Raw genomic sequence first — 21318 nt, 5'->3', positions numbered from 1 at the left:
GTGTAATGCAGAAAATTATTTTTACTAAATCCTTAAGCACCCTTCAACTTATATTCTTTTCATTTTAATGCAATGCTCTTTGACTTCCTGAGGCTTAAAGATTAAGTGGAGTGTTAGAACTGACAGTCCACTATGTCGTATAAACATTTCTGTCTGTGAAATGTGATTCCAGAAGTAACTTCAGAATTTCATAAAATGATGGTTGTCGGGTCTGAAAATAAGAAGTTAACACTGGCCCAGACATCTTTGGTCATTTTACAGTTCATCATGTGACAACTCATAAAAGGGTAATAAAAACATAAAATATGATCATAATATCCACCTGGCTATACTTAGGTGGTAACCAAGCCAGTAAATAAACAGCCACCCATCATGGCATCCAACATGGACTTCAGCTTTGCCATCGCCTAATATATTACTTTGGGCCCCCTGCAGAAGGGCCAACCCCAACTTTGGGAATAACTGCCTTATAAACTTCAGTCTGCTATGCTTGGTGGTGCTTTTTAATTTAATGATTTCTTTTACCTGTGAGTGGAATACTGGTCCCATTGTACAGTAGCGATATTTCACTATCACCGACCAACGTCCACTGAAGCTGAAATATATAAAGAATACTAATAGTTATACTAATAGTTTAAAAATAATCCTAATCAAAAGGCACATCACATGGTCAACCCAACTCCATTTCTCACAAATGCCTTGCACACTTCTGTGATTCTCTTTTTTTGCAGATCAGTTACAAAACCAGAAAAGTGTTGTAGGAAGTGAAGTCTTGGTTCAGAGGAAGCTGATTATTGAAAATAGTTTAAATAGTATATGGAATCAGAAGTAGCCGTGGAGAGCCTAGTAAAGGGCAGATATGAATTACTGTTACAAATTACTTTAAAGGAGAACTAAACTCTATAAATGAATATGTAGCTAAAAATGCCATATTCTATATAATGAACTTATTGCACCAGCCTTAAGTTTCAGCTCCTCAAACCTGTCAAAGGGAGTCACCATATTGGAAAGTGTCTGCAACTCTCACATGCTCAGTGGGCTGTGAGCAGCTGTTGAGAAGATAAGTTTAGGGGTTATAGTAAAATATCAAGCAGAAAATGAGATTGGCCTGTACTATAAGCTGATGCTACAGGGCTGATTATTAAATTCTGATACTGGGTGTACTAGTTTCTGAGTTGCCATGTAGTAATTATCTGTATTAATTACTAATCAGCCTTATATTATGATATTTATATTCTATTTGTACTGTATATTGTGAGTTGGTTCCTGAGCTCCATAACTGACAGCAGCACAGAGCATGTGCAGTGAATCAGAAAAGAAGATGAGGAGCTACTGGGGCATTTTTGGAGGCACAGATCGTTACTGCTAAAGGGCTGTAGTTGCTTCGGGCTGGTACAGTAGCCCAAAACATAATGTACAACATTTCTAGCCTACTTCTTTAGTTAAGCTTTAGTTCTCCTTTAAAATCATTGAAGTTTGATTAAAGTACATTGAAAATATCGTTACAAATACATAAAATAGTGTTCCCTGTGTGACAGTTGTATAACCAATTTATGCTTGAGCCTCAGTGCACTCTTAATTATCATTCGGAGCAAGAAGGAGCAACGTATAAACAGTATATTGTAATGAATATTATGCACCAGTTTTATTTATTTAAACTACTTTTTTTATCCACTTTAATAGCTTGCCGCTCAGTAAGATGATGAGAAAAAATATATAGACATCTTCAACAGGTTTACAAAATGATTTGTAGTTATAAGTACCACTTAAAATACCTGAGCACCAGTAGAAGTATATGCGGCAAGCGCCACAAAATTAGTTGCATTGCCGGTCCCATTCTCAGTTCGGGCAGTCCGTCCTTGGAGTGTGAATGCATTACCACTCTCGTCCTTGATATTTACCAAAATAAATTCACCCAAGCCGTTAAAAGTGTATTGTGCCCCATCCAGTGTGTTAATGTGGGGGTCTCCATAAAGAAATCCTTAGAAGATAAATGCAAATGCAAAAATCAGATTGTACTGGTAAGAAAGTTAATTTATTTTATCTATTTAATGACTCTAATTAGTAAACACACAAACATATAGATCTCAGTTACTATCTTGTTCATACTTACTATTATTTAGGCAATTTTATAACTTACCTATTGGAGGTGAAGAATAGTTTTCACAATAATCAAGGGGTCTCTTTTCCCGGTAGAGTTTACAGAGATAATCAGAACCAGAATAACTGCAGCACATATTATAAGGATCAATTTCCCCATCTGCAAAATCATAATGAAATATGTTTACATTCTTGTAACAATTCAATCATATACAGTATTTTAAAAAAAAAAATAATGGTTATACCGAGACATATTACAAGTGCCCCAGCTGTCCTGGGATATCACCTTACAGTATTAAAGTTCCCTAATAAATTGTAAACTCTTTTTCCTGGTAATGTCCTGATGGGCATCCAGCAAACTTCAGCAAAGCAAGAAAAATGCATAATATGATTTTAAAGGGGAACTAAATTCTAAAATAGAATAATGCTAGAAATGCTGTATTTTGTATACTAATCATAACCATGAACTTACTGCACCAGAACCCTAACTTTTGCAAGACCAAGACTACGCACATGCTCAGTGTGGTCTGGGCTTCATTTGGGAGGTTAAGCTTTGGGATCATTATAAATGATCAAAACAGCACAAATCAAATAATATCTGCCATAGAAGCCAATACAGCAAGACTGATTAATAAACAGAATAGTCAGACTGCACTGGGTCTGCAGATACAAATCTCTACACAGTCACCTGCTGCTTTACAGGGAAACAAACAAAGCTGCTCAAAGTCAGGGAAGAAAGGTGGGGGGCTCCCCCCTGCCATTTGAAAGTATGATCATTTCCCTGCAGAGCAGCGAGGGACCGTCTAGGACCATTTCCTATCTGCAGCTGTCAGAGATGAAGGGGGCATTTTACTGCATAGGTTTATAGATTTATTTTTCATTAAAGGAAGTAAAAATGGGATTTTGATTTTTTACCTTTACATCCCCTTTAAAGAGGGGCAATTTGTCATTTGTCTGTATTTTTTTGGGGGCGCTTTCACAATAAAAGGAATACCAATACTGTACCTTAACATTCATAAAGGTAAAAACCTTTACATGGCTGTGATAATTGTTTAAAGTGTGAAAATTAGCTTCTCCAGATAATAGGGCCCCCGTATTGACTTGTATTGTGCCATTTTTAATGCAATGCTCATCAATTTGTGGGGGTTAATATTGTGGAACTGAACTGAGTTAAATGGTTCAGTGTAGTTGAATGTATTATAATGAACATATGCAATAAGTCCATACTTTCAAAAATAGGAAAGTGGTAATATCTTTAAAAAAACAATATCTAATGTTGAAAAACATATCTAATTGCTGGGAACTCTCTGGAATCCCCTTAAATTTTCCAGGTTTCAGAAAACCCATAGCTGATAAGGGAGCCACAACAAAATTTGTCATCTGTTTAATCACCCGAACAAAGTTTCCAAACCTCACCCACTCCCACTTCTCATTGTTACCAAGTCTCTCTTATTCCCCTATTATACCATCCGAAGAAATAAAAGTGCTAACAGCTTGAAAAACATAACTAATTGCTGGAAATTATTATTATTGACATGTATTTTTAGAGCCCCAACATATTGAGCAGCGCTCTGGATTCCGCCAAAAGTTTGCAGTTTAGATTAATTGTACATCGTTAGTAACTGTACCTATGTACTGAAGTTTTTTGGGAGGAAGGACTGTGTTCCAGAAGTATTTACTGTAGGCATCCTGGTTTGAAAGGTATTTCAGGAAGTCAAAATCAGTCCATGGAGTAGGAAAGAATCTCTCTTTTTCACCATAGACCAAAGACCCAGTCTGACGATAGTAACACCGTGTACCAGCACCACTTGCTGTTGGAAACACACTTTGCACTGACAAATATTGTTCTGCAAAGAATAACAACAGGATATTATTGATACAGTATTAAGACTAACTAAAAGCTGTTGAACCATTTTCTAGTTAGCTATATTGACTTTAATTGGTTACAGTTAATACAGTCGATAGCTTACTTACATAGATCAGTTTGCAATATTTTTTTTATTTATAACAACTAATAGCAAAAGGAGCATTTCATACTTTCTTAAAGGAGAACTAAGCCCCCCAAAACCCCAGGCCACCTTGAATTAGCCCCCACTGAACCTGGATGCAGTGCATCATTGACAAATTATACACTATTTGATTATTCAGCTAGAAGAGGTCTATCGTACTTTGATGGGGGTATTTATCCTTAAATGACCATTAGACACAGACTATTAGGTGTGGCTAATAAATCAGGGCTTTATCACAGCAATATAACCTTGCTGTGAACCAGAACCAGAACACCTTCTAACTTTTTGTGCTATTCTAGTTGTTGCAGTAAGTACCAACCATATAATATCAAATTTTTAACATTTTTTAATTTAAAGGTCATATTTAAGTTCAGCTTTTAACTCTACTCTATTGCACATTTACACCCACAGGAAGGAAGAAAGTAAGAGCTGGAAGAGGATCACTTCATGGTGCTCGCTGAGAAGAGTTTCAGGTAAGTAAAGACAGTCACTGGGGATGCCCCCCCAAGGCTTTGCCCTTTCCTTCACATTTAACATTATTAAACTAGAAAATGTAATTTGGAAGTCCAGGAGTCTTACCTGCCAAACTTTTCATCTTAAAACCATACTTGAAGAGATTAAGCCCATTAATAAACACAGGGTCAAATGTTGCTTGTCTATATGTGCATGGGCAGGAGGGTGCTTCGTTTATTGAGGGTAGAGTTGGCTCTTTAAAGTACCAGTTAAGGCACTGAATTCTTGGACTAATATTGCTCTGAGAGTTAGTGTCCAGACGGTAGGCCCACTGACCTTTCTTTCCTGTGGATAGTACACAAATTTACCATCAATACATCATATATAAAAATGCATGCTGATTAATAGAGATGTTTCTTATAGCCTTTTTTGACTAAACTACTAACTCTCTGTGTCCTGAAAATTAGACATTAAAATATTCAGTCTTGTTTTTGACTACATTTTTCTCTTTCAAGAACAAAAAGGTTTGGACCTGTTGTCCTGCACTGTAAATTATGTAAAATCTAACTTTTGACTAAGCATCCAGAATTGCCTGTGACTTACCTGTGTTGTAGCCACTGAATTGATCTGGAGTGTATCTGTGCTCTATGCTTACAGATGGCTCTGTCTGCGGGTCATTAAATGCTGGAAAGTTGTTGGTGTTTTTTGGGCTGGGAATACCACTAAAGAGACAAAAAGCATTTTTATGTACAAAGCAATGCACACAGTATTTTTAAATAAACATTGTTATCTGTTGTTAAAAAAATCACTTTCATTGCCTGCCCTTGTTCCACTTTGTACTTTCCATAAGCAGTCTTTAAGTAGCATCTATATATCCCTTGCAAAGTCATATATGTGTATAAAACAGGAATAACTCATGATGCTTTGGACTATATAGCATTATTCTTTACCAGTACAGGTATGGGACCTGTTATTCAGAATGCTTGGGACCAGGGGTTTTACGGATAATGAATCTTTCCGTAAATTAAGTCTACTAGAAAATAATATACATGTAATGTACATTTATTATTCATTATAAACAGATTAAATACTACATCATGTCTTGGTCTTCATAATAAGGTTAATTCAGGGATACATCTCAGGTGTACAGTTTAACCCCCATACTGCCTTTATCCTTTTGTTTTTCATACAGCTGCCTATACACTTCAGATCTAGGTAACTAATGCTATTGTATGTATATGTAAAGTATAATGTACCAACTTAGTATCGAGGACAGTGCCTTGATATGGTCATGACAATCCTCACTCACTCACTGATTATTTTATTTGTATTATAATTCTGTAATATTAAACTATTACCTTTAATTACACTCATATCAACCACTTGATAATCTGAGAACCTATACAAGTAGGGTTTTAGAACTCCAAGAACAATTTTATTTCACTTTTTGTTAGAAGACTGTACTGTACAGAAACATTACCTGAAATAGCCCATTTTTGGTCGATGCATAGTTGAGAGGGCATTGTATCTCCAGTTCATGCCACCATCCTCAAATAGGATCAAAATGAAAGAATAAACACCATCAGTAGCCAAAACCGCTTGGTAAGTGTTAGTCTGAAAACAAAATACAAATATTCAAATAGGAATAAACAAACTTTATGGAGCAAAAAAAATCCTTAGACAATTTCCTGAATTCTTAATAATCTTATGGTGCTCTTATAATGGAAAGTACAGGAGTGATCTTAAATGACAGCCATACTCACATAGTTGCTTTGTGTGTTCCAGTATCTATTTGTATTGTATAAAGAAGTGCAGGGGAGAACATTTTCCCATGTTATTTTCAAGGCCCAAAGAGCATTAAATTGCTTATCCAGAGAAGAGCTGAAATAGGCATTAATTGCTTTCTCTAATGAATTTTTAAAGCTTTCATCTGAGATTGAAGATTGGAAATCATACACCTGGAACAGGAACACAGCAGGAATTTTTACTTTGCTTGAGGAAGAACAGCTGCATGTATTGTACAGTTAATGAAATGTGATAGACAATACATTTCAGAATAAATGCTGTCTGGAAAACCATATTTATTGTTAAATCTATTGTGACAGTTGATCCAAGCATCCCATATATTTCACCTGTCCCATTCTTGTTAACCAACTGCTGTTTCATTATTGTAGTCTAAGGTAGAGGTTAAACATTAATGTTATTTCTGTATATGTATAAATCAACTTTTTAAAACATATTTTCTTTTACCACATTGTTAAAGCACTCTGCACTGACACGTGTGCCTTTTGGTTCAAATTAAATGTTTGCCCCTATGGATAAAGTGTGTATCTGAAGCAAACACAATTTGTAACAATGTAGGATAACTATACATTATATTTATAAAGTATAAACACATTCAGGGGAATGTAATAAAAGTCGCAAAGAGCAAAACAATTCGCACCAATAAGACTAAAAATCCACATCTCGCAATGTAATATTGTTCATTAAACTGTTATTGCATTGCGAATTTTAATTGCGCATTGCGACTTTTAATTGCGCATTGCGAATTTTAATTGCGCACTCATAAGAAGTGCTTGAAGGTGTCGTAATCTTTTGGAGCAAACATAACGACTTTTTCAGTAAGAAGTTTTATTACATTGACTGCGCATTGGCGCAAACTATAAAATTCGCAAACGGTCTTTCACTGTCGGAAGTGGTTGCTAAACAGTTTCCGGGCTCGCAAAAGCTATATTAAATTCGCACAAAGCAAAATTTGTTCGCGCAAAGGCATAACTTTTCGCATTGCGAATAGTTTTTCCGTTAGCGATTTTTATTACATTCCCCCGTTTATCTTTTGGGTTTTACTAGTTCTTTAATTTAATATTGAAGTGTTGTTCTATTATAGGCTGTTCTTTGTTTTTTCCTTCTTAAACTATTTTGTTGGATACAGACAATATTATAACTACCAATGAATACTACTACTGCTGCATTTATAAAACACCATGCCATGAGTACTAACTTATTTTAAAAAAGGATGAGAATGTACCTACTGTAAGAGCTTGATTATTAAATATGTTGTCTACCTTTATGCATGTGTATTTATGATGCACTTCATTTCTTAATTTTGTATTAAACAACAATTAAATGAGCACCTTTTAAAGAATTCTGATATATAATAATCTAAAAAAAAGTGCTTATGAGAAAAAAGGTAATTATCTTTGCAGTTTTAAAATAAAAACCTTACAATGGTTTTAGATTTTATTTGACAAATGTTTAACCAATTTTCCCTGTGAAATGGGAAAGATAAGGGACAAATACAATATAGGAAATGGTGTTTAAGTATACCTTGTAATACAGTTCCCCAATGCCTCCTGAGAAGTCTGCATCAGCCCAGAAAGCTGCTATCATTGGCGGTGTGAAAGTGTCGCTGCTTTGGAAACTTGTATATGGATAACTCAATACATAAGAACTATCATAAAGATTTCGTTGAAATATGATGACTCCGTTGTCTGTGAACTGTCAAATGCAAAGAAAAGTTACAATGCTGAAGCATAAGGCAATTGATGATATTTTTTTAGGTTTCACATGCTATAGGGAAGACCAGCAACACCGAGTTTAAAAAAATAAAAACTTTTTCTTTAAAAAAAAAGTGTTTAATATATATATATATTAGGGATGCATCAAATCCAGTATATTCAGTCTAGGATTTGGCATTTTTCAACAGTACTTGGATTCGACTCAATCCAAGAGCCTGGCCTGAACTGGATCCTTAAAGGAGAAACAAGCTCTTAATAAAAAAAAAAACCCTAAGCCCCTACATTACACAGACCCCTCTCCCTCCTCCCCCCAGCCTAGTTGCCCCCCCTGGCAAATACCCCTAAATCTTTACTTACCTCTCCGTGCAGATTCTGTCCAGCGGAGTTCACGGGCACCATCTACATCTTTTCAGTAATCTTCGGAATGAGACAGATGGGGCGGGGTATTCGCAGTTGGAACAATTTTCTGCACATGTGCCGAAACTCACGAAAATTGCAGACGCGCCAGTCTCATTACAAAGATTACCGAAGTGGCTGAAGATGGCGCCTGTGAACTCCGCTGGACAGAATCTGCAAGGTGGGTTAAGTAAAGAGTTAGGGTCATTTGCCCGAGGGGGCGGCTAGGCTGGAGGGGAGAGGGGGGTAGGGTTTTTTTTTATTAAGGGGTTGCTTCTCCTTTAATATCATGTGCCTTTTCATCACACAAGGAAGTAAAAAAAAAATATAACCACACACACTGTGCTCAGGGATCTTTTTAGACATTCTGGACCCTAATTTGAATATGCAAATTAGGGTTTAGATTCTGTTCAGTATTGGGCTGAATCACCACCAGATTGAAGAACAACTTGTTATGTATACTTACATAAAGCTTATTGTAGAATGCAGACTCAAATGGGAATCCTATCGAAATACTGATTAATGGAGAAGAGAAGTCTTTAGAATTTTTAGTTGCTTTTTTATCTTTGGTGGCAGGGCCATAAGGGAACAGACGTATTTCTAGGTAAGGGAAATAAATGTTAATACTGCTATTTCAAATTGTACAATTTAAATATCAGTCAGTTTTACAGTTTCAGCCTTACAAGCATAATGAGTAAACCAGAAAATATAAAATAAAAGCAATATAAACATGTGTGGTCATACTATACGGGGCACATTTACAAAGCTCGAGTGAAGGATTCGAATTAAAAAAACTTCGAATTTCGAAGTGTTTTTTGGGCTACTTCGACCATCGAATGGGCTACTTCGACCTTCGACAACTACTTTGACTTCGAATCCAACGATTCGAACTAAAAATCGTTCGACTATTCGACCATTCGATAGTCGAAGTACTGTCTCTTTAAGAAAAACTTCGACCCCCTACTTCGGCAGCTAAAAGCTACCGAAGTCAATGTTAGCCTATGGGGAAGGTCCCCTATGGGGAAGGTCCCTGTGATTTTGTGATCGAAGGATATTCCTTCGATCGTTGTATTAAAATCCTTCAAATCGTTCGATTCGAAGGATTTATTCGTCGATCGAACGAATAATCCTTCGATCGTTCGATCGCAGGATTTGCGCTAAATCGTTCGACTTCGATATTCGAAGTCGAACGATTTTAGTTCCTAGTCGAATATCGAGGGTTAATTAACCCTCGATATTCGACCCTTAGTAAATCTGCCCCTACATGTCAGTAAATACAAGCTGCATACAGATAATGCTGTATATTACAAGTTACATTGAATACAAGCAATTTCTATTAAATACAAATAAAACACAAATAAACCAACTTAATAGCAAAAAGGGAAAGGGAAAGAAAAATAAAAAGCTCTGCCATGACTTTAGAACACACGTTTTAAATTAGTAATTAAATCTCAAACATTACATCTTTTCTCTATCTTTTCTGTTCATGAAATCAAAGTATGGAGATCATTTTACCATATATCCATTTCTGAATTTGCTGTGACTAAATCTAATTATATTGCTCTCAAATGAGCATAGTTCATAGAGATAGGTAAAAACATCCGATAGAAGTAAAGAGCTATAGGATAAAGAAAGATTATTTTTCATTGCCTGTTATCTAGTATGCTGCAGTTGCCTACTTTACCTCAATTTTAACAGTATATAATATCAACCTTTACAAGAACTATTAAATAATAATTTATCTATTAATATATGGGCATGTTTACACCTGGATATGGCAGATATTGGTAAATGTAAATATTTGTTAGCTTTTCAGTTCAGAGAGTTGCATTGAATACTTAATTGTATTTAGTTGATGGCATGGTAAGGGGCTAAAAATAGGCCCATGCTAATGGCATATATTTACCTTTGCAGTTAAAGCCATTTCCCTTATATCCTTCTGTACAGCTACAAGTGTATGAACCCAAAGTATTGATGCATACAGCATTAGGATCACAATTACTGGAACCCAGAGAACATTCATTCACATCTATAAGAAAAATTGAATAGATGAAAAATTACATAGATGAAAAATAGAAGTAAGACTGTTAGTACATGATCTTTTATTTCTGAAATCCTTAAAGCATTGGAGAAGTGGTGTATGATACCTTATTGTGTTTTTAGCGCAGCTGAAATATAGCACTGGCAATATTAAAAAATATTGCCACAAGGTCATCTGCCATCTATGCTCTACTCACCTTGGCTACAGTTGTTGCCCTGCCACCCCTTCTGACATCGACAGGAAAAACTGTTAACTCTGTCTATGCAGATTCCTCGATTCCAACAAGGATTATTAGCACAGTCATCAATATCTAAAAATTAAAAAAAAAAAGTTTACACTGCCACAGGGTTTTGATTATGACATTGTAGTTTTTCTTTCTCAAAAATATTTTTTATGATATTACAGTGAGTAGTCAATATGCTGAAAATAATCATTTTAAATGCCCAAACTAGGACATTTGGGGTGCTTTTAACTTACCAATTTGACACAATTTTCCAGTATATCCAGGAAGGCACAGACAAAAGAAAGAGTTTCCCATACTAGTGCATGTGGCACCATTCACACAGGGGCTGCTTAGACATTTATTTTTATCTGCAAGACATACAAGTAATGTAGTTCAGGCATGCACTCATTATTTTGCACATAAACAGAAAAACGATAATATTAAGATTATAATGTTTCTCTTTCTTGACGTAATTCATCAACATGTGGGTGTAAATGTAAACTGTCAATCACTTAGAAATACATGTAAAACGATCACCTACTTATCCTTCTTTGCATGTACATGAGTAGGATCCTTTTATGTTTGTATATATGGCATTAAAATTACATTTTGCTAAGCCTTATATGCATTAACATTTAGGGGCAAATTTATCAAGGGTCGACTATCGAGGTTTAATTAACCCTTGATATTCGACTGGGAATGAAAATCCTTCGACTTCGAATATCGAAGTAGAAGGATTTTGCACAAATACTTCGATCGAACGATCGAAGGAATAATCGTTCGATCGAACGATTAAATCCTTCGAAACGAACGATTTGAAGGATTTTAATCCAACGATCGAACGATTATCCTTCGACCAAAAAAACTTAGCCAAGCCTATGGGGACCTTCCCCATAGGCTAACATTGGGTTCGGTAGCTTTTAGGTGGCGAACTAGGGGGTCGAAGTTTTATCTTAAAGAGACAGTACTTTGACTATCGAACGGTCGAACGATTTTTACGAAGTCGTAGTCGAAGTAGCCCATTCGATGGTCGAAGTAGCCAAAAAAACACTTTGAAATTTGAAGTATTTTTTCTTCTATTCCTTCACTCGAAGTTAATGAATTGGCCCCTTAAAATCAGAAGGGCATTCTTACATTGTGGTCATATTAATGGGGGTTATGCTTCATTAGCTCTATCTGAATATCTAAAACATGTCACACATAGGTTATTTTAAGCAGTTTTATGATTTGCTTTGCTTGGGTCCCCATGTGGGTTGTTTGGCTGATCAAAGTTGAGTTCAAACTGGTAAATCAGAAAAGATCTCATGGTAGGGTAAAGCATCATCAGCCAGTCTAAAATGCTTGTGCCCACTCCTTCACAGTGCAATCTGTGTGATCAATGATTTAAAGTAAGATTTTCCCATGCACTGAATTTCTACAATGTCAAAATGTAGCCCATTTGCGGCCAGTTTAACAGTATTTGGACCAATTAATAAATTTGGGTACAATGAAAAAAACAAATCTACAACCATTCGCTTTTTACAAAGTTCCTTAAAAAGGTGAAAAGTGCCAACCCAACTGGTTTAGCTAGAAGGAATTAAGAAGCCTTGTTGCTATGCTGTTATCAATGAAATGTAATTTTTTTTGAGGCACTGTAGATTTTACAGGAAATACTGCACTCATATTTTCATGTGCTTCCTACAATAGCTGAAGGTTCTGTCAGCCACTCTGACATTGCCAGAAGAAGCTATTAATTCCATCAATACAGAGTACTTTGTTTTTGCATTATTAATATTTGTGAGACATTAAAAATCTATTTACAGCAACACATTTGTTGCCCTTAACAAATCATTTTAGCCCACTTGAATGCCTGCAACTCCATTTCAAAAAATGCTAAAAACAGGGTATAATGTACCTTTTGTTGTAAAATTAGTCTCCTTTAAAGTAGTGGTATTATTTGTTTTAGTAGACATATCTGTAAAAGCATTTATTTCTTGAGAGAATGAAGAAGTTTTAGCCAGTGTAGAAGTCGAAGCAGTAGACACATTAACGTTTATAGATGATGCCATTGATGTTGACATTGTTGTTATTTTTAGAGTGTTAGATGATGTTACTCCTAATAAGAAATTATATAACAAAAAAGATTATTTTGCTGACAAAAGCCATAAAATCTTGAAAATTTTATTTTTTACTTACAATAATTAAAATATATTTTTGCCATTGGTGAAGAACATGGCTATCTTAGAGCAATTTGCTTTTGAATTTGAGCAAAATGTAAATGAACAGTTTGCAGCAATAGTACTAATATTTATTTAGATAATAGTTGAGTCCCTTTTTTTATTACAGTGAGGGAGCTATGCCAACATGAATCAAAGTTGTTCTATTTCAAATATCATCATTGTTTTATGTTGGGGGAAATATCAGAAATTGTGATTTTTTTTCCTACTCTTTGTGCAACATGGTACTGCAAGTGACAAAATTACTTTGAAAAAAGCTTTTGGATTTAGAAAACTCAAATTCATCTGGAATTTCTCAACAACACACATTTCGGGAAACACAGGATGTACATAATAATTTAATGGTATTCATATATTCATGTGATAGGAATATTTGACACTGAGATATTACTACTTTGCTAATAGTGGCAAACACTAATTCTAATGCATTAATAAGTTTAGGTGGACTTAAGGTTAAATTACTCATGTTCGCTTCACTGTTGGAGGTAAGCTCACTTCAATGGAGGTGTAGTTAAAGACAGCCCTAAATAAAAATGCTATTTTTATACTGTGTGAGCATCTTACATTTCTTATTTTAGCAGCAACCTTAGAATATAGCTGAAAATAGTTTTACTTGTGTTAAATGAACCATCCTGTTTACAGAGAATGAAATGTTTTAGTGATTGTTTTATTTAAAAAAAGCAATATAAAATATCAATATATGCCTAGCTATTTTATTACTGACACAATTTCATCATTTTATAAATATAAAAAACATAAATAAAAAAACATTTTTGGCAATGGGTCAAGAGACAAGTCACCATGGACACAACATTTCCCACAAAATGATTTAAAAAACAAATTTGTAAAGGATTGTTTTTTTGGCTATTTACATTTTGGTATATATGCACCTTAGTCTAGTATAAATTCATATAATGGGGTATTATGACACTGGGGTAATAGAGTAACATGGATGATTTAAGTAGTCGTGATTGCCTTTTTCCATGTTTCATGAAGCAATAATTGCTTGGCTATATATATATATATATATATATATATATATATATATATATATATATATATATATATATATATACATATAGAAGACAACAAAGAAGTATTTAAATAATCATCAGTACATTTTAAGTGAAACAAAAATAATCAAAAATAAACAAAAATTGAATAGTTATATTCAATGTTTTCTGTAATTTTTGAGGATCAACTGGCCACTGTCCATTGTATTACCAAAGACTATATATATGAGAAATTGATAATTGCTCTAACACAGAATAATATAGCAAGTCTGACTTATATGAATAAACAAAAATCGAGAATTTCTCATGCACTGCACATAATATTTTTCCTGAACATCTAGTAAGCTACAGTACATTAAATACATTTTGCAGCAACTTGGTAGACTACTGTGTGAAAGACATTCTCCCTCAGAATCAGTAATGTTTTTTAAGGATGTCATATTTTACCTTTATCTGTCACATTTGTCGAAGTGATATTATTTGGTTTAGTAGTTGTAAGCACACTAGTCACAGTAGTGGGTAAAGTAGTTGTATTATTTGGAGTTAATACACTTGATGTTGTAGATGATGTACCTAGAAAAATAGAAATACATTCTTCTTAGATTCATTTGCATTATAATCTATAAAGACATATTACCAAAGCAGTTTTTAATGAAGTATTTAAAAAATATTTTAATATTTAAAAAAACCTGACACTGCACACTATCATTTATAGGAACGGGGGCAGCCAAGCACTGACTTTAAATAAGGAAGAAGAACCTTGTATAAATTAAAATTATGGATATTGCTGTGCTTGAAAAGTCTGTGTATAAAGAGACAGATGTTTACTCACTTTCCATGGTGGAACTTGCTGTCGGCCCTGAAAATGTACTAGAGCTGTTTTTACCAACAGTATCGGAAAAGGAAGATGATGATGACAATGAGCTGATGGGTACAGTCCCATAAGCAACATTGGTGGATTCAGGAAATGAGGTGACAGATGCTGTCACAGCAGAAGAAGATGCAGATTCAGATGCTGAAGAAGAATATGTTCCTGGTGTTTTGCTTTGTGTTGGGGTCGATAACATGCTACTGGTTCTTTCCAGGCTGAGAAAAGAAGAATAGGAACTTGACAAAGAGGTGGAACTTTTAGGTTCTTTTGATTGTGCCTCTGAAATCAAAGGGGTAGCAGAAGTCCCATGTGATGTGAATGACTTGCTTGCACGCAGATCATTTGGTGAAGTATGGGATGTTGTAGACGATGATGAAGCAGGGGTGCTTGTTAATAGTGTGGATGTCGCTGAGGATTCTGTGTATGAAGAGACAGAGGTTAACTTGCTTTTAGCGGCAGAACTTGTTGTTGTCTCTGATACCGAGTTAGAGCTAGTATCTCTTTTTTCAGATGTCACCATTGATGGAATAGAACTAATAGACGATGGTGAGTCAGGGGTTCTTATTACTGGTGTGGATGTCATTGAAGATTCTGTGTATGAAGAGAGAGAGGTTAACTTGCTTCCAGTGGCAGAACTTTTTGTTGGCTCCGATAATGAGTTAGAGCTAGTATGTCCTTTTTCAGATGTCACCATTGAAGGCAAAGAACTAGTTGATGATGATGAGGTATAGGTGCTTGCTAATGGCATGGATGTTGCTGTAGGTGAATAGTCAGTGGATGTTTCAGAAGTTAGAATTGAGGCCAAATGCCTAGTAGATGAAGATGAGCCAGGAGTGCTTGTAAGTGGTGTAGCTGAAGATTCTGTGTATGAAGAGACAGAGGTTAAGTCGTGTTCAGCAACAGAATTTGTTGTCAGCTCCGATACAGTGTTAAAGCTGGTTTCTCCTTTTTCAGATGTCGCCATTGAAGGCAAAGAATTACTGAACAATGATGAGGTAGGGGTGCTTGCTTGTGGTATGGATGTTGCTGTAGGTGAATAGTCTGTGGATGAATAGACAGAGGTTGAATTACTTTCTTTTGTGGAACTTGCTGTTGTCCCCAATACTGTTCTAGAGCTGGAAACTCCTGTTTCAGATGTTAACACTGATGGCAAAGAAATAGTAGACGATGATAAGTCAGGGGTGCTTGTTAGTGGTGTTGATGTCGCTGAAGATTTTGTGTATGAAGAGACAGACTTTAACTCGATTTCAGCAACAGAACTTGTTGTCGCCTTTGATACAGAGTTAGAGCTAGTTTCTCTTTTTTCAGATGTCACAATTGAAAACAAGGAAGTACTGGACAATGCTGAGGTAGGGGTGCTTGATTGTGGTATGGATGTTGCTGTAGGTGAAGAATCTGTGGATAAGGAGACATATGTTGACTCTCTTTCCCTGGCAGAACTTGCTGTTAGCCCTGATACCATTCTAGAGATGGTTTCTTCTGTTTCAGAAGTTACCACTAAGGGCAAAGAACTAGTAGACGATGATGAGCCAGGGGTGCTTGTTAGTGTTGTTGATGTCGCTGATGATTCTGTGTATGACGGGAAGGAGGTAAACTCGCTTTGAGCAACAGAACTTGTTGTTGGCTCCGATACGGAATTAGAGCTGGCTCCTGTTTTTGCAGGTGTCACCGGTGAAGGCAAAGAACTAGTGGATGATGAGGCAGGGGTTCCTGTTACTGGTATGGATGTTACTGTAGGTGAAGAGTCTGTGGAAGAAGAGACAGAGGTTGACTCGCTTTTTTTTGAGGAACTTGCTGTTGTCCCCAATACTGTTCTAGAGCTGGAAACGCCGGTTTCAGAAGTTACTATTGAGGCCAAATAACTAGTAGATGATGATGAGTCAAGGGTCTTTGTTAGTGGTGTGGTTTTCGCTGAAGATTCTGTGTATGAAGAGACAGAGTTTAAATCGATTTCAGCAACAGAACTTGTTGTCGGCACAGATACAGAGTTAGAGCTGGCTTCTTCTTTTTCAGATGTCACCATTGAAGGCAAAGAACTAGTGAACAATGATGAGGTAGTGGTGCTTGCTTGTGGTATGGATGTTGCTGTAGGTGAAGAGTCTGTGGATGAAGAGACAGAGGTCGACACACTTTCCGTAGCGGAACTTGCTATTGGCACAGATACTGTTCTAGAAGAGACAGAACTTAACTCGCTTTCAGCACCATAACTTGTTGTCATCTCCGATACGGAGTTAGAGCTAGTTTCTGTTTTTTCAGATGTCAATATTGAAGGCAAATAACTAGTGGATGATGATGAGGCAGGGGTGCTTGTTAGTCGTATGGACGTCGCTGTAAGTGAAGAGTCTGTGGAAGAAGAGACAGAGGTTGACTCACTGTCAATGGTGGAACTTGCTGTCAGCCCAGATACTGTTCTAGAGCTGGTTTCTACTGTTTCAGAAGTTTCGATTGAGGGCAAAGAACTAGTATACGATAATGAGTCAGTGGTGCTTGTTAGTAGTGTTGATGTCGCTGAAGATTCAGTGTATGAAGAGACAGAAGTTAACTCACTTTCAGCAACAGAACTTGTTGTCAGCTCTGATACAGAGTTAGAGCTGTTTTCTCTTTTTTCAGATGTCATCATTAAATGCAAAGAACTAGTGGACAATAATGAGGTAGGGGTGCTTGATTGTGGTATTGATGTTTCTATAGGTGAAGTGTCTATGGATGAAGAGACAGAGGTTGTCTCACTTGCCCTGGCGGAACTTGTTGTTGGCCCTGATACTGTTCTAGAGCTCAATTCTCCTGTTTTAGAAGTTACCACTGAGGGCAAAGAACTAGTATACGATAATGAGTCAGTGGTGCTTGTTAGTAGTGTTGATGTCGCTGAAGATTCGGTGTATGAAGTGACAGAAGTTAACTCACTTTCAGCAACAGAACTTGTTGTTGGCTCTGATACATAGTTAGAGCTGGTTTCAGTTTTTTCAGATGTCACCATTAAAGGCAAAGAACTAGTGGATGATGATATAGCAGAGGTGCTTGTTAGTGGTATGGATGTTTCTGTAGGTGAAGAGTCTTTGGATGAAGACACAGATGTTGACTCACTTTTGAAGGCCAAACTTGCTGTCAGCCCAGATACTGTTTGAGAACTGGTTTCTCCTGTTTCAGAAGTAACCATTGAGGGCAAAGAACTAGTAGACCTTGATGAGTCAGGGGTGCTTGTTAGTGGTGTGGATGTCACTAAAGATTCTGTGTATGAAGATACAGAGGATATCTCACTTTCAGCAACAGAACTTGTTGTCATCTCTGATACAGAGTTAGAGCTGGTTTCTGTTTTTTCAGATGTCACTATTGAAGGCAAAGAACTAGTGGATGATGATGAGGCAGGGGTGCTTGTTAATGGTATGGACGTCGCCGTAAGTGAAGAATCTGTGGATGAAGAGACAGAGGTTGACTCACTTTCCATGGTGGAACTTGCTGTCGGCCCAGATACTGTTCTAGAGCTGGTTTCTACTGTTTCAGAAGTTTCGATTGAGGGCAAAGAACTAGTATACGATAATGAGTCAGCGGTGCTTGTTAGTAGTGTTGATGTCGCTGAAGATTCGGTGTATGAAGTGACAGAAGTTAACTCACTTTCAGCAACATAACTTGTTGTTGGCTCCGATACAAAGTTAGAGCTGGTTTCTGTTTTTTCAGATGTCACCATTAAAGGCAAAGAACTAGTGGATGATGATATAGCCGAGGTGCTTGTTAGTGGTATGGATGTTTCTGTAGGTGAAGAGTCTTTGGATGAAGACACAGATGTTGACTCACTTTCCATGGCCAAACTTGCTGTCAGCCCAGATACTGTTTGAGAACTGGTTTCTAATGTTTCAGAAGTAACCATTGAGGGCAAAGAACTAGTAGACCTTGATGAGTCAGGGGTGCTTGTTAGTGGTGTGGATGTCACTAAAGATTCTGTGTATGAAGATACAGAGGATATCTCACTTTCAGCAACAGAACTTGTTGTCATCTCTGATACAGAGTTAGAGCTGGTTTCTGTTTTTTCAGATATCACTATTGAAGGCAAAGAACTAGTGGATGATGATGAGGTAGGGGTGCTTGTTAATGGTATGGACGTCGCCGTAAGTGAAGAGTCTGTGGATGAAGAGACAGAGGTTGACTCACTTTCCATGGTGGAACTTGCTGTCGGCCCAAATACTATTCTAGAGCTGGTTTCGACTGTTTCAGAAGTTTCGATTGAGGGCAAAGAACTAGTATATGATAATGAGTCAGTGGTGCTTGTTAGTAGTGTTGATGTCACTGAAGATTCAGTGTATGAAGAGTAAGAAGTTAACTCACTTTCAGCAACAGAACTTGTTGTTGGCTCCAATACAAAGTTAGAGCTGGTTTTAGTTTTTTCAGATGTCACCATTAAAGGCAAAGAACTAGTGGATGATGATGAGGCAGGGGTGCTTGTTAGTGGTATGGACGTCACTGTAAGTGAAGAGTCTGTGGATGAAGAGACAGAGGTTGACTCACTTTCCATGGTGGAACTTGCTGTCGGCCCAGATACTGTTCTAGAGCTGGTTTCTACTGTTTCAGAAGTTTCGATTGAGGGCAAAGAACTAGTATACGATAATGAGTCAGTGGTGCTTGTTAGTAGTGTTGATGTCGATGAAGATTCGGTGTATGAAGATACAGAGGATATCTCACTTTCAGCAACAGAACTTGTTGTCATCTCTGATACAGAGTTAGAGCTGGTTTCTGTTTTTTCAGATGTCACTATTGAAGGCAAAGAACTAGTGGATGATGATGAGGCAGGGGTGCTTGTTAATGGTATGGACGTCGCCGTAAGTGAAGAGTCTGTGGATGAAGAGACAGAGGTTGACTCACTTTCCATGGTGGAACTTGCTGTTGGCCCAGATACTGTTCTAGAGCTGGTTTCTACTGTTTCAGAAGTTTCAATTGAGGGCAAAGAACTAGTATACGATAATGAGTCAGTGGTGCTTGTTAGTAGTGTTGATGTCACCGAAGATTCTGTGTATGAAGAGACAGAGCTTAACTCACTTTCCGCAACAGAACTTGTTGTCATCTCTGATACAGAGTTAGAGCTGATTTCTGTTTTTTCAGATGTCACTATTGAAGGCAAAGAACTAGTGGATGATGATGAGGCAGGGGTGCTTGTTAGTGGTATGGACGTCACTGTAAGTGAAGAGTCTGTGGATGAAGAGACAGAGGGTTGACTCACTTTCCATGGTGGAACTTGCTGTCGGCCCAGATACTGTTCTAGAGCTGGTTTCTACTGTTTCAGAAGTTTCGATTGAGGGCAAAGAACTAGTATACGATAATGAGTCAGTGGTGCTTGTTAGTAGTGTTGATGTCGCTGAAGATTCGGTGTATGAAGATACAGAGGATATCTCACTTTCAGCAACAGAACTTGTTGTCATCTCTGATACAGAGTTAGAGCTGGTTTCTGTTTTTTCAGATGTCACTATTGAAGGCAAAGAACTAGTGGATGATGATGAGGCAGGGGTGCTTGTTAATGGTATGGACGTCGCCGTAAGTGAAGAGTCTGTGGATGAAGAGACAGAGGTTGACTCACTTTCCATGGTGGAACTTGCTGTCGGCCCAGATACTGTTCTAGAGCTGGTTTCTACTGTTTCAGAAGTTTCAATTGAGGGCAAAGAACTAGTATACGATAATGAGTCAGTGGTGCTTGTTAGTAGTGTTGATGTCACCGAAGATTCTGTGTATGAAGAGACAGAGCTTAACTCACTTTCCGCAACAGAACTTGTTGTCATCTCTGATACAGAGTTAGAGCTGATTTCTGTTTTTTCAGATGTCACTATTGAAGGCAAAGAACTAGTGGATGATGATGAGGCAGGGGTGCTTGTTAGTGGTATGGACGTCACTGTAAGTGAAGAGTCTGTGGATGAAGAGACAGAGGTTGACTCACTTTCCATGGTGGAACTTGCTGTCGGCCCAGATACTGTTCTAGAGCTGGTTTCTACTGTTTCAGAAGTTTCGATTGAGGGCAAAGAACTAGTATACGATAATGAGTCAGTGGTGCTTGTTAGTAGTGTTGATGTCTTCGAAGATTCTGTGTATGAAGAGACAGAGCTTAACTCACTTTCCGCAACAGAACTTGTTGTCATCTCTGATACAGAGTTAGAGCTGGTTTCTGTTTTTTCAGATGTCACTATTGAAGGCAAAGAACTAGTGGATGATGATGAGGCAGGGGTGCTTGTTAGTGGTATGGACGTCACTGTAAGTGAAGAGTCTGTGGATGAAGAGACAGAGGTTGACTCACTTTCCATGGTGGAACTTGCTGTCGGCCCAGATACTGTTCTAGAGCTGGTTTCTACTGTTTCAGAAGTTTCAATTGAGGGCAAAGAACTAGTATACGATAATGAGTCAGTGGTGCTTGTTAGTAGTGTTGATGTCACCGAAGATTCTGTGTATGAAGAGACAGAGCTTAACTCACTTTCCGCAACAGAACTTGTTGTCATCTCTGATACAG

At 37.1% G+C, this 21318-nt stretch overlaps 1 protein-coding gene across 1 annotated transcript in view; it reads right to left on the bottom strand.

Annotated features, from left to right (window-relative positions):
- The window catches only part of LOC108716195 (mucin-4), a 38139-nt gene extending 18812 nt beyond the window's left edge, over nucleotides 1–19327 (bottom strand). Inside the window, exons 1-16 of the mRNA XM_018262321.2 lie at nucleotides 14802–19327; nucleotides 14417–14542; nucleotides 12635–12835; nucleotides 10995–11108; nucleotides 10714–10827; nucleotides 10383–10505; nucleotides 8943–9076; nucleotides 7890–8060; nucleotides 6326–6520; nucleotides 6043–6176; nucleotides 5166–5284; nucleotides 4689–4907; nucleotides 3729–3947; nucleotides 2141–2260; nucleotides 1776–1981; nucleotides 526–595 (exon numbers count right to left, since the gene is read on the bottom strand). Coding sequence (XP_018117810.2) covers nucleotides 526–595; nucleotides 1776–1981; nucleotides 2141–2260; nucleotides 3729–3947; nucleotides 4689–4907; nucleotides 5166–5284; nucleotides 6043–6176; nucleotides 6326–6520; nucleotides 7890–8060; nucleotides 8943–9076; nucleotides 10383–10505; nucleotides 10714–10827; nucleotides 10995–11108; nucleotides 12635–12835; nucleotides 14417–14542; nucleotides 14802–19230 — 6694 coding nt within the window. The 5' untranslated portion in view covers nucleotides 19231–19327. The remainder of the gene's footprint in view (nucleotides 1–525; nucleotides 596–1775; nucleotides 1982–2140; nucleotides 2261–3728; nucleotides 3948–4688; nucleotides 4908–5165; nucleotides 5285–6042; nucleotides 6177–6325; nucleotides 6521–7889; nucleotides 8061–8942; nucleotides 9077–10382; nucleotides 10506–10713; nucleotides 10828–10994; nucleotides 11109–12634; nucleotides 12836–14416; nucleotides 14543–14801) is intronic.
- Nucleotides 19328–21318: the final 1991 nt, after the last annotated feature.

This window comes from Xenopus laevis, chromosome 5L (assembly GCF_017654675.1).
Source record: "Xenopus laevis strain J_2021 chromosome 5L, Xenopus_laevis_v10.1, whole genome shotgun sequence".
NCBI lineage: Eukaryota > Metazoa > Chordata > Amphibia > Anura > Pipidae > Xenopus > Xenopus laevis.
This window is presented reverse-complemented; position numbering and strand designations above follow the sequence as displayed.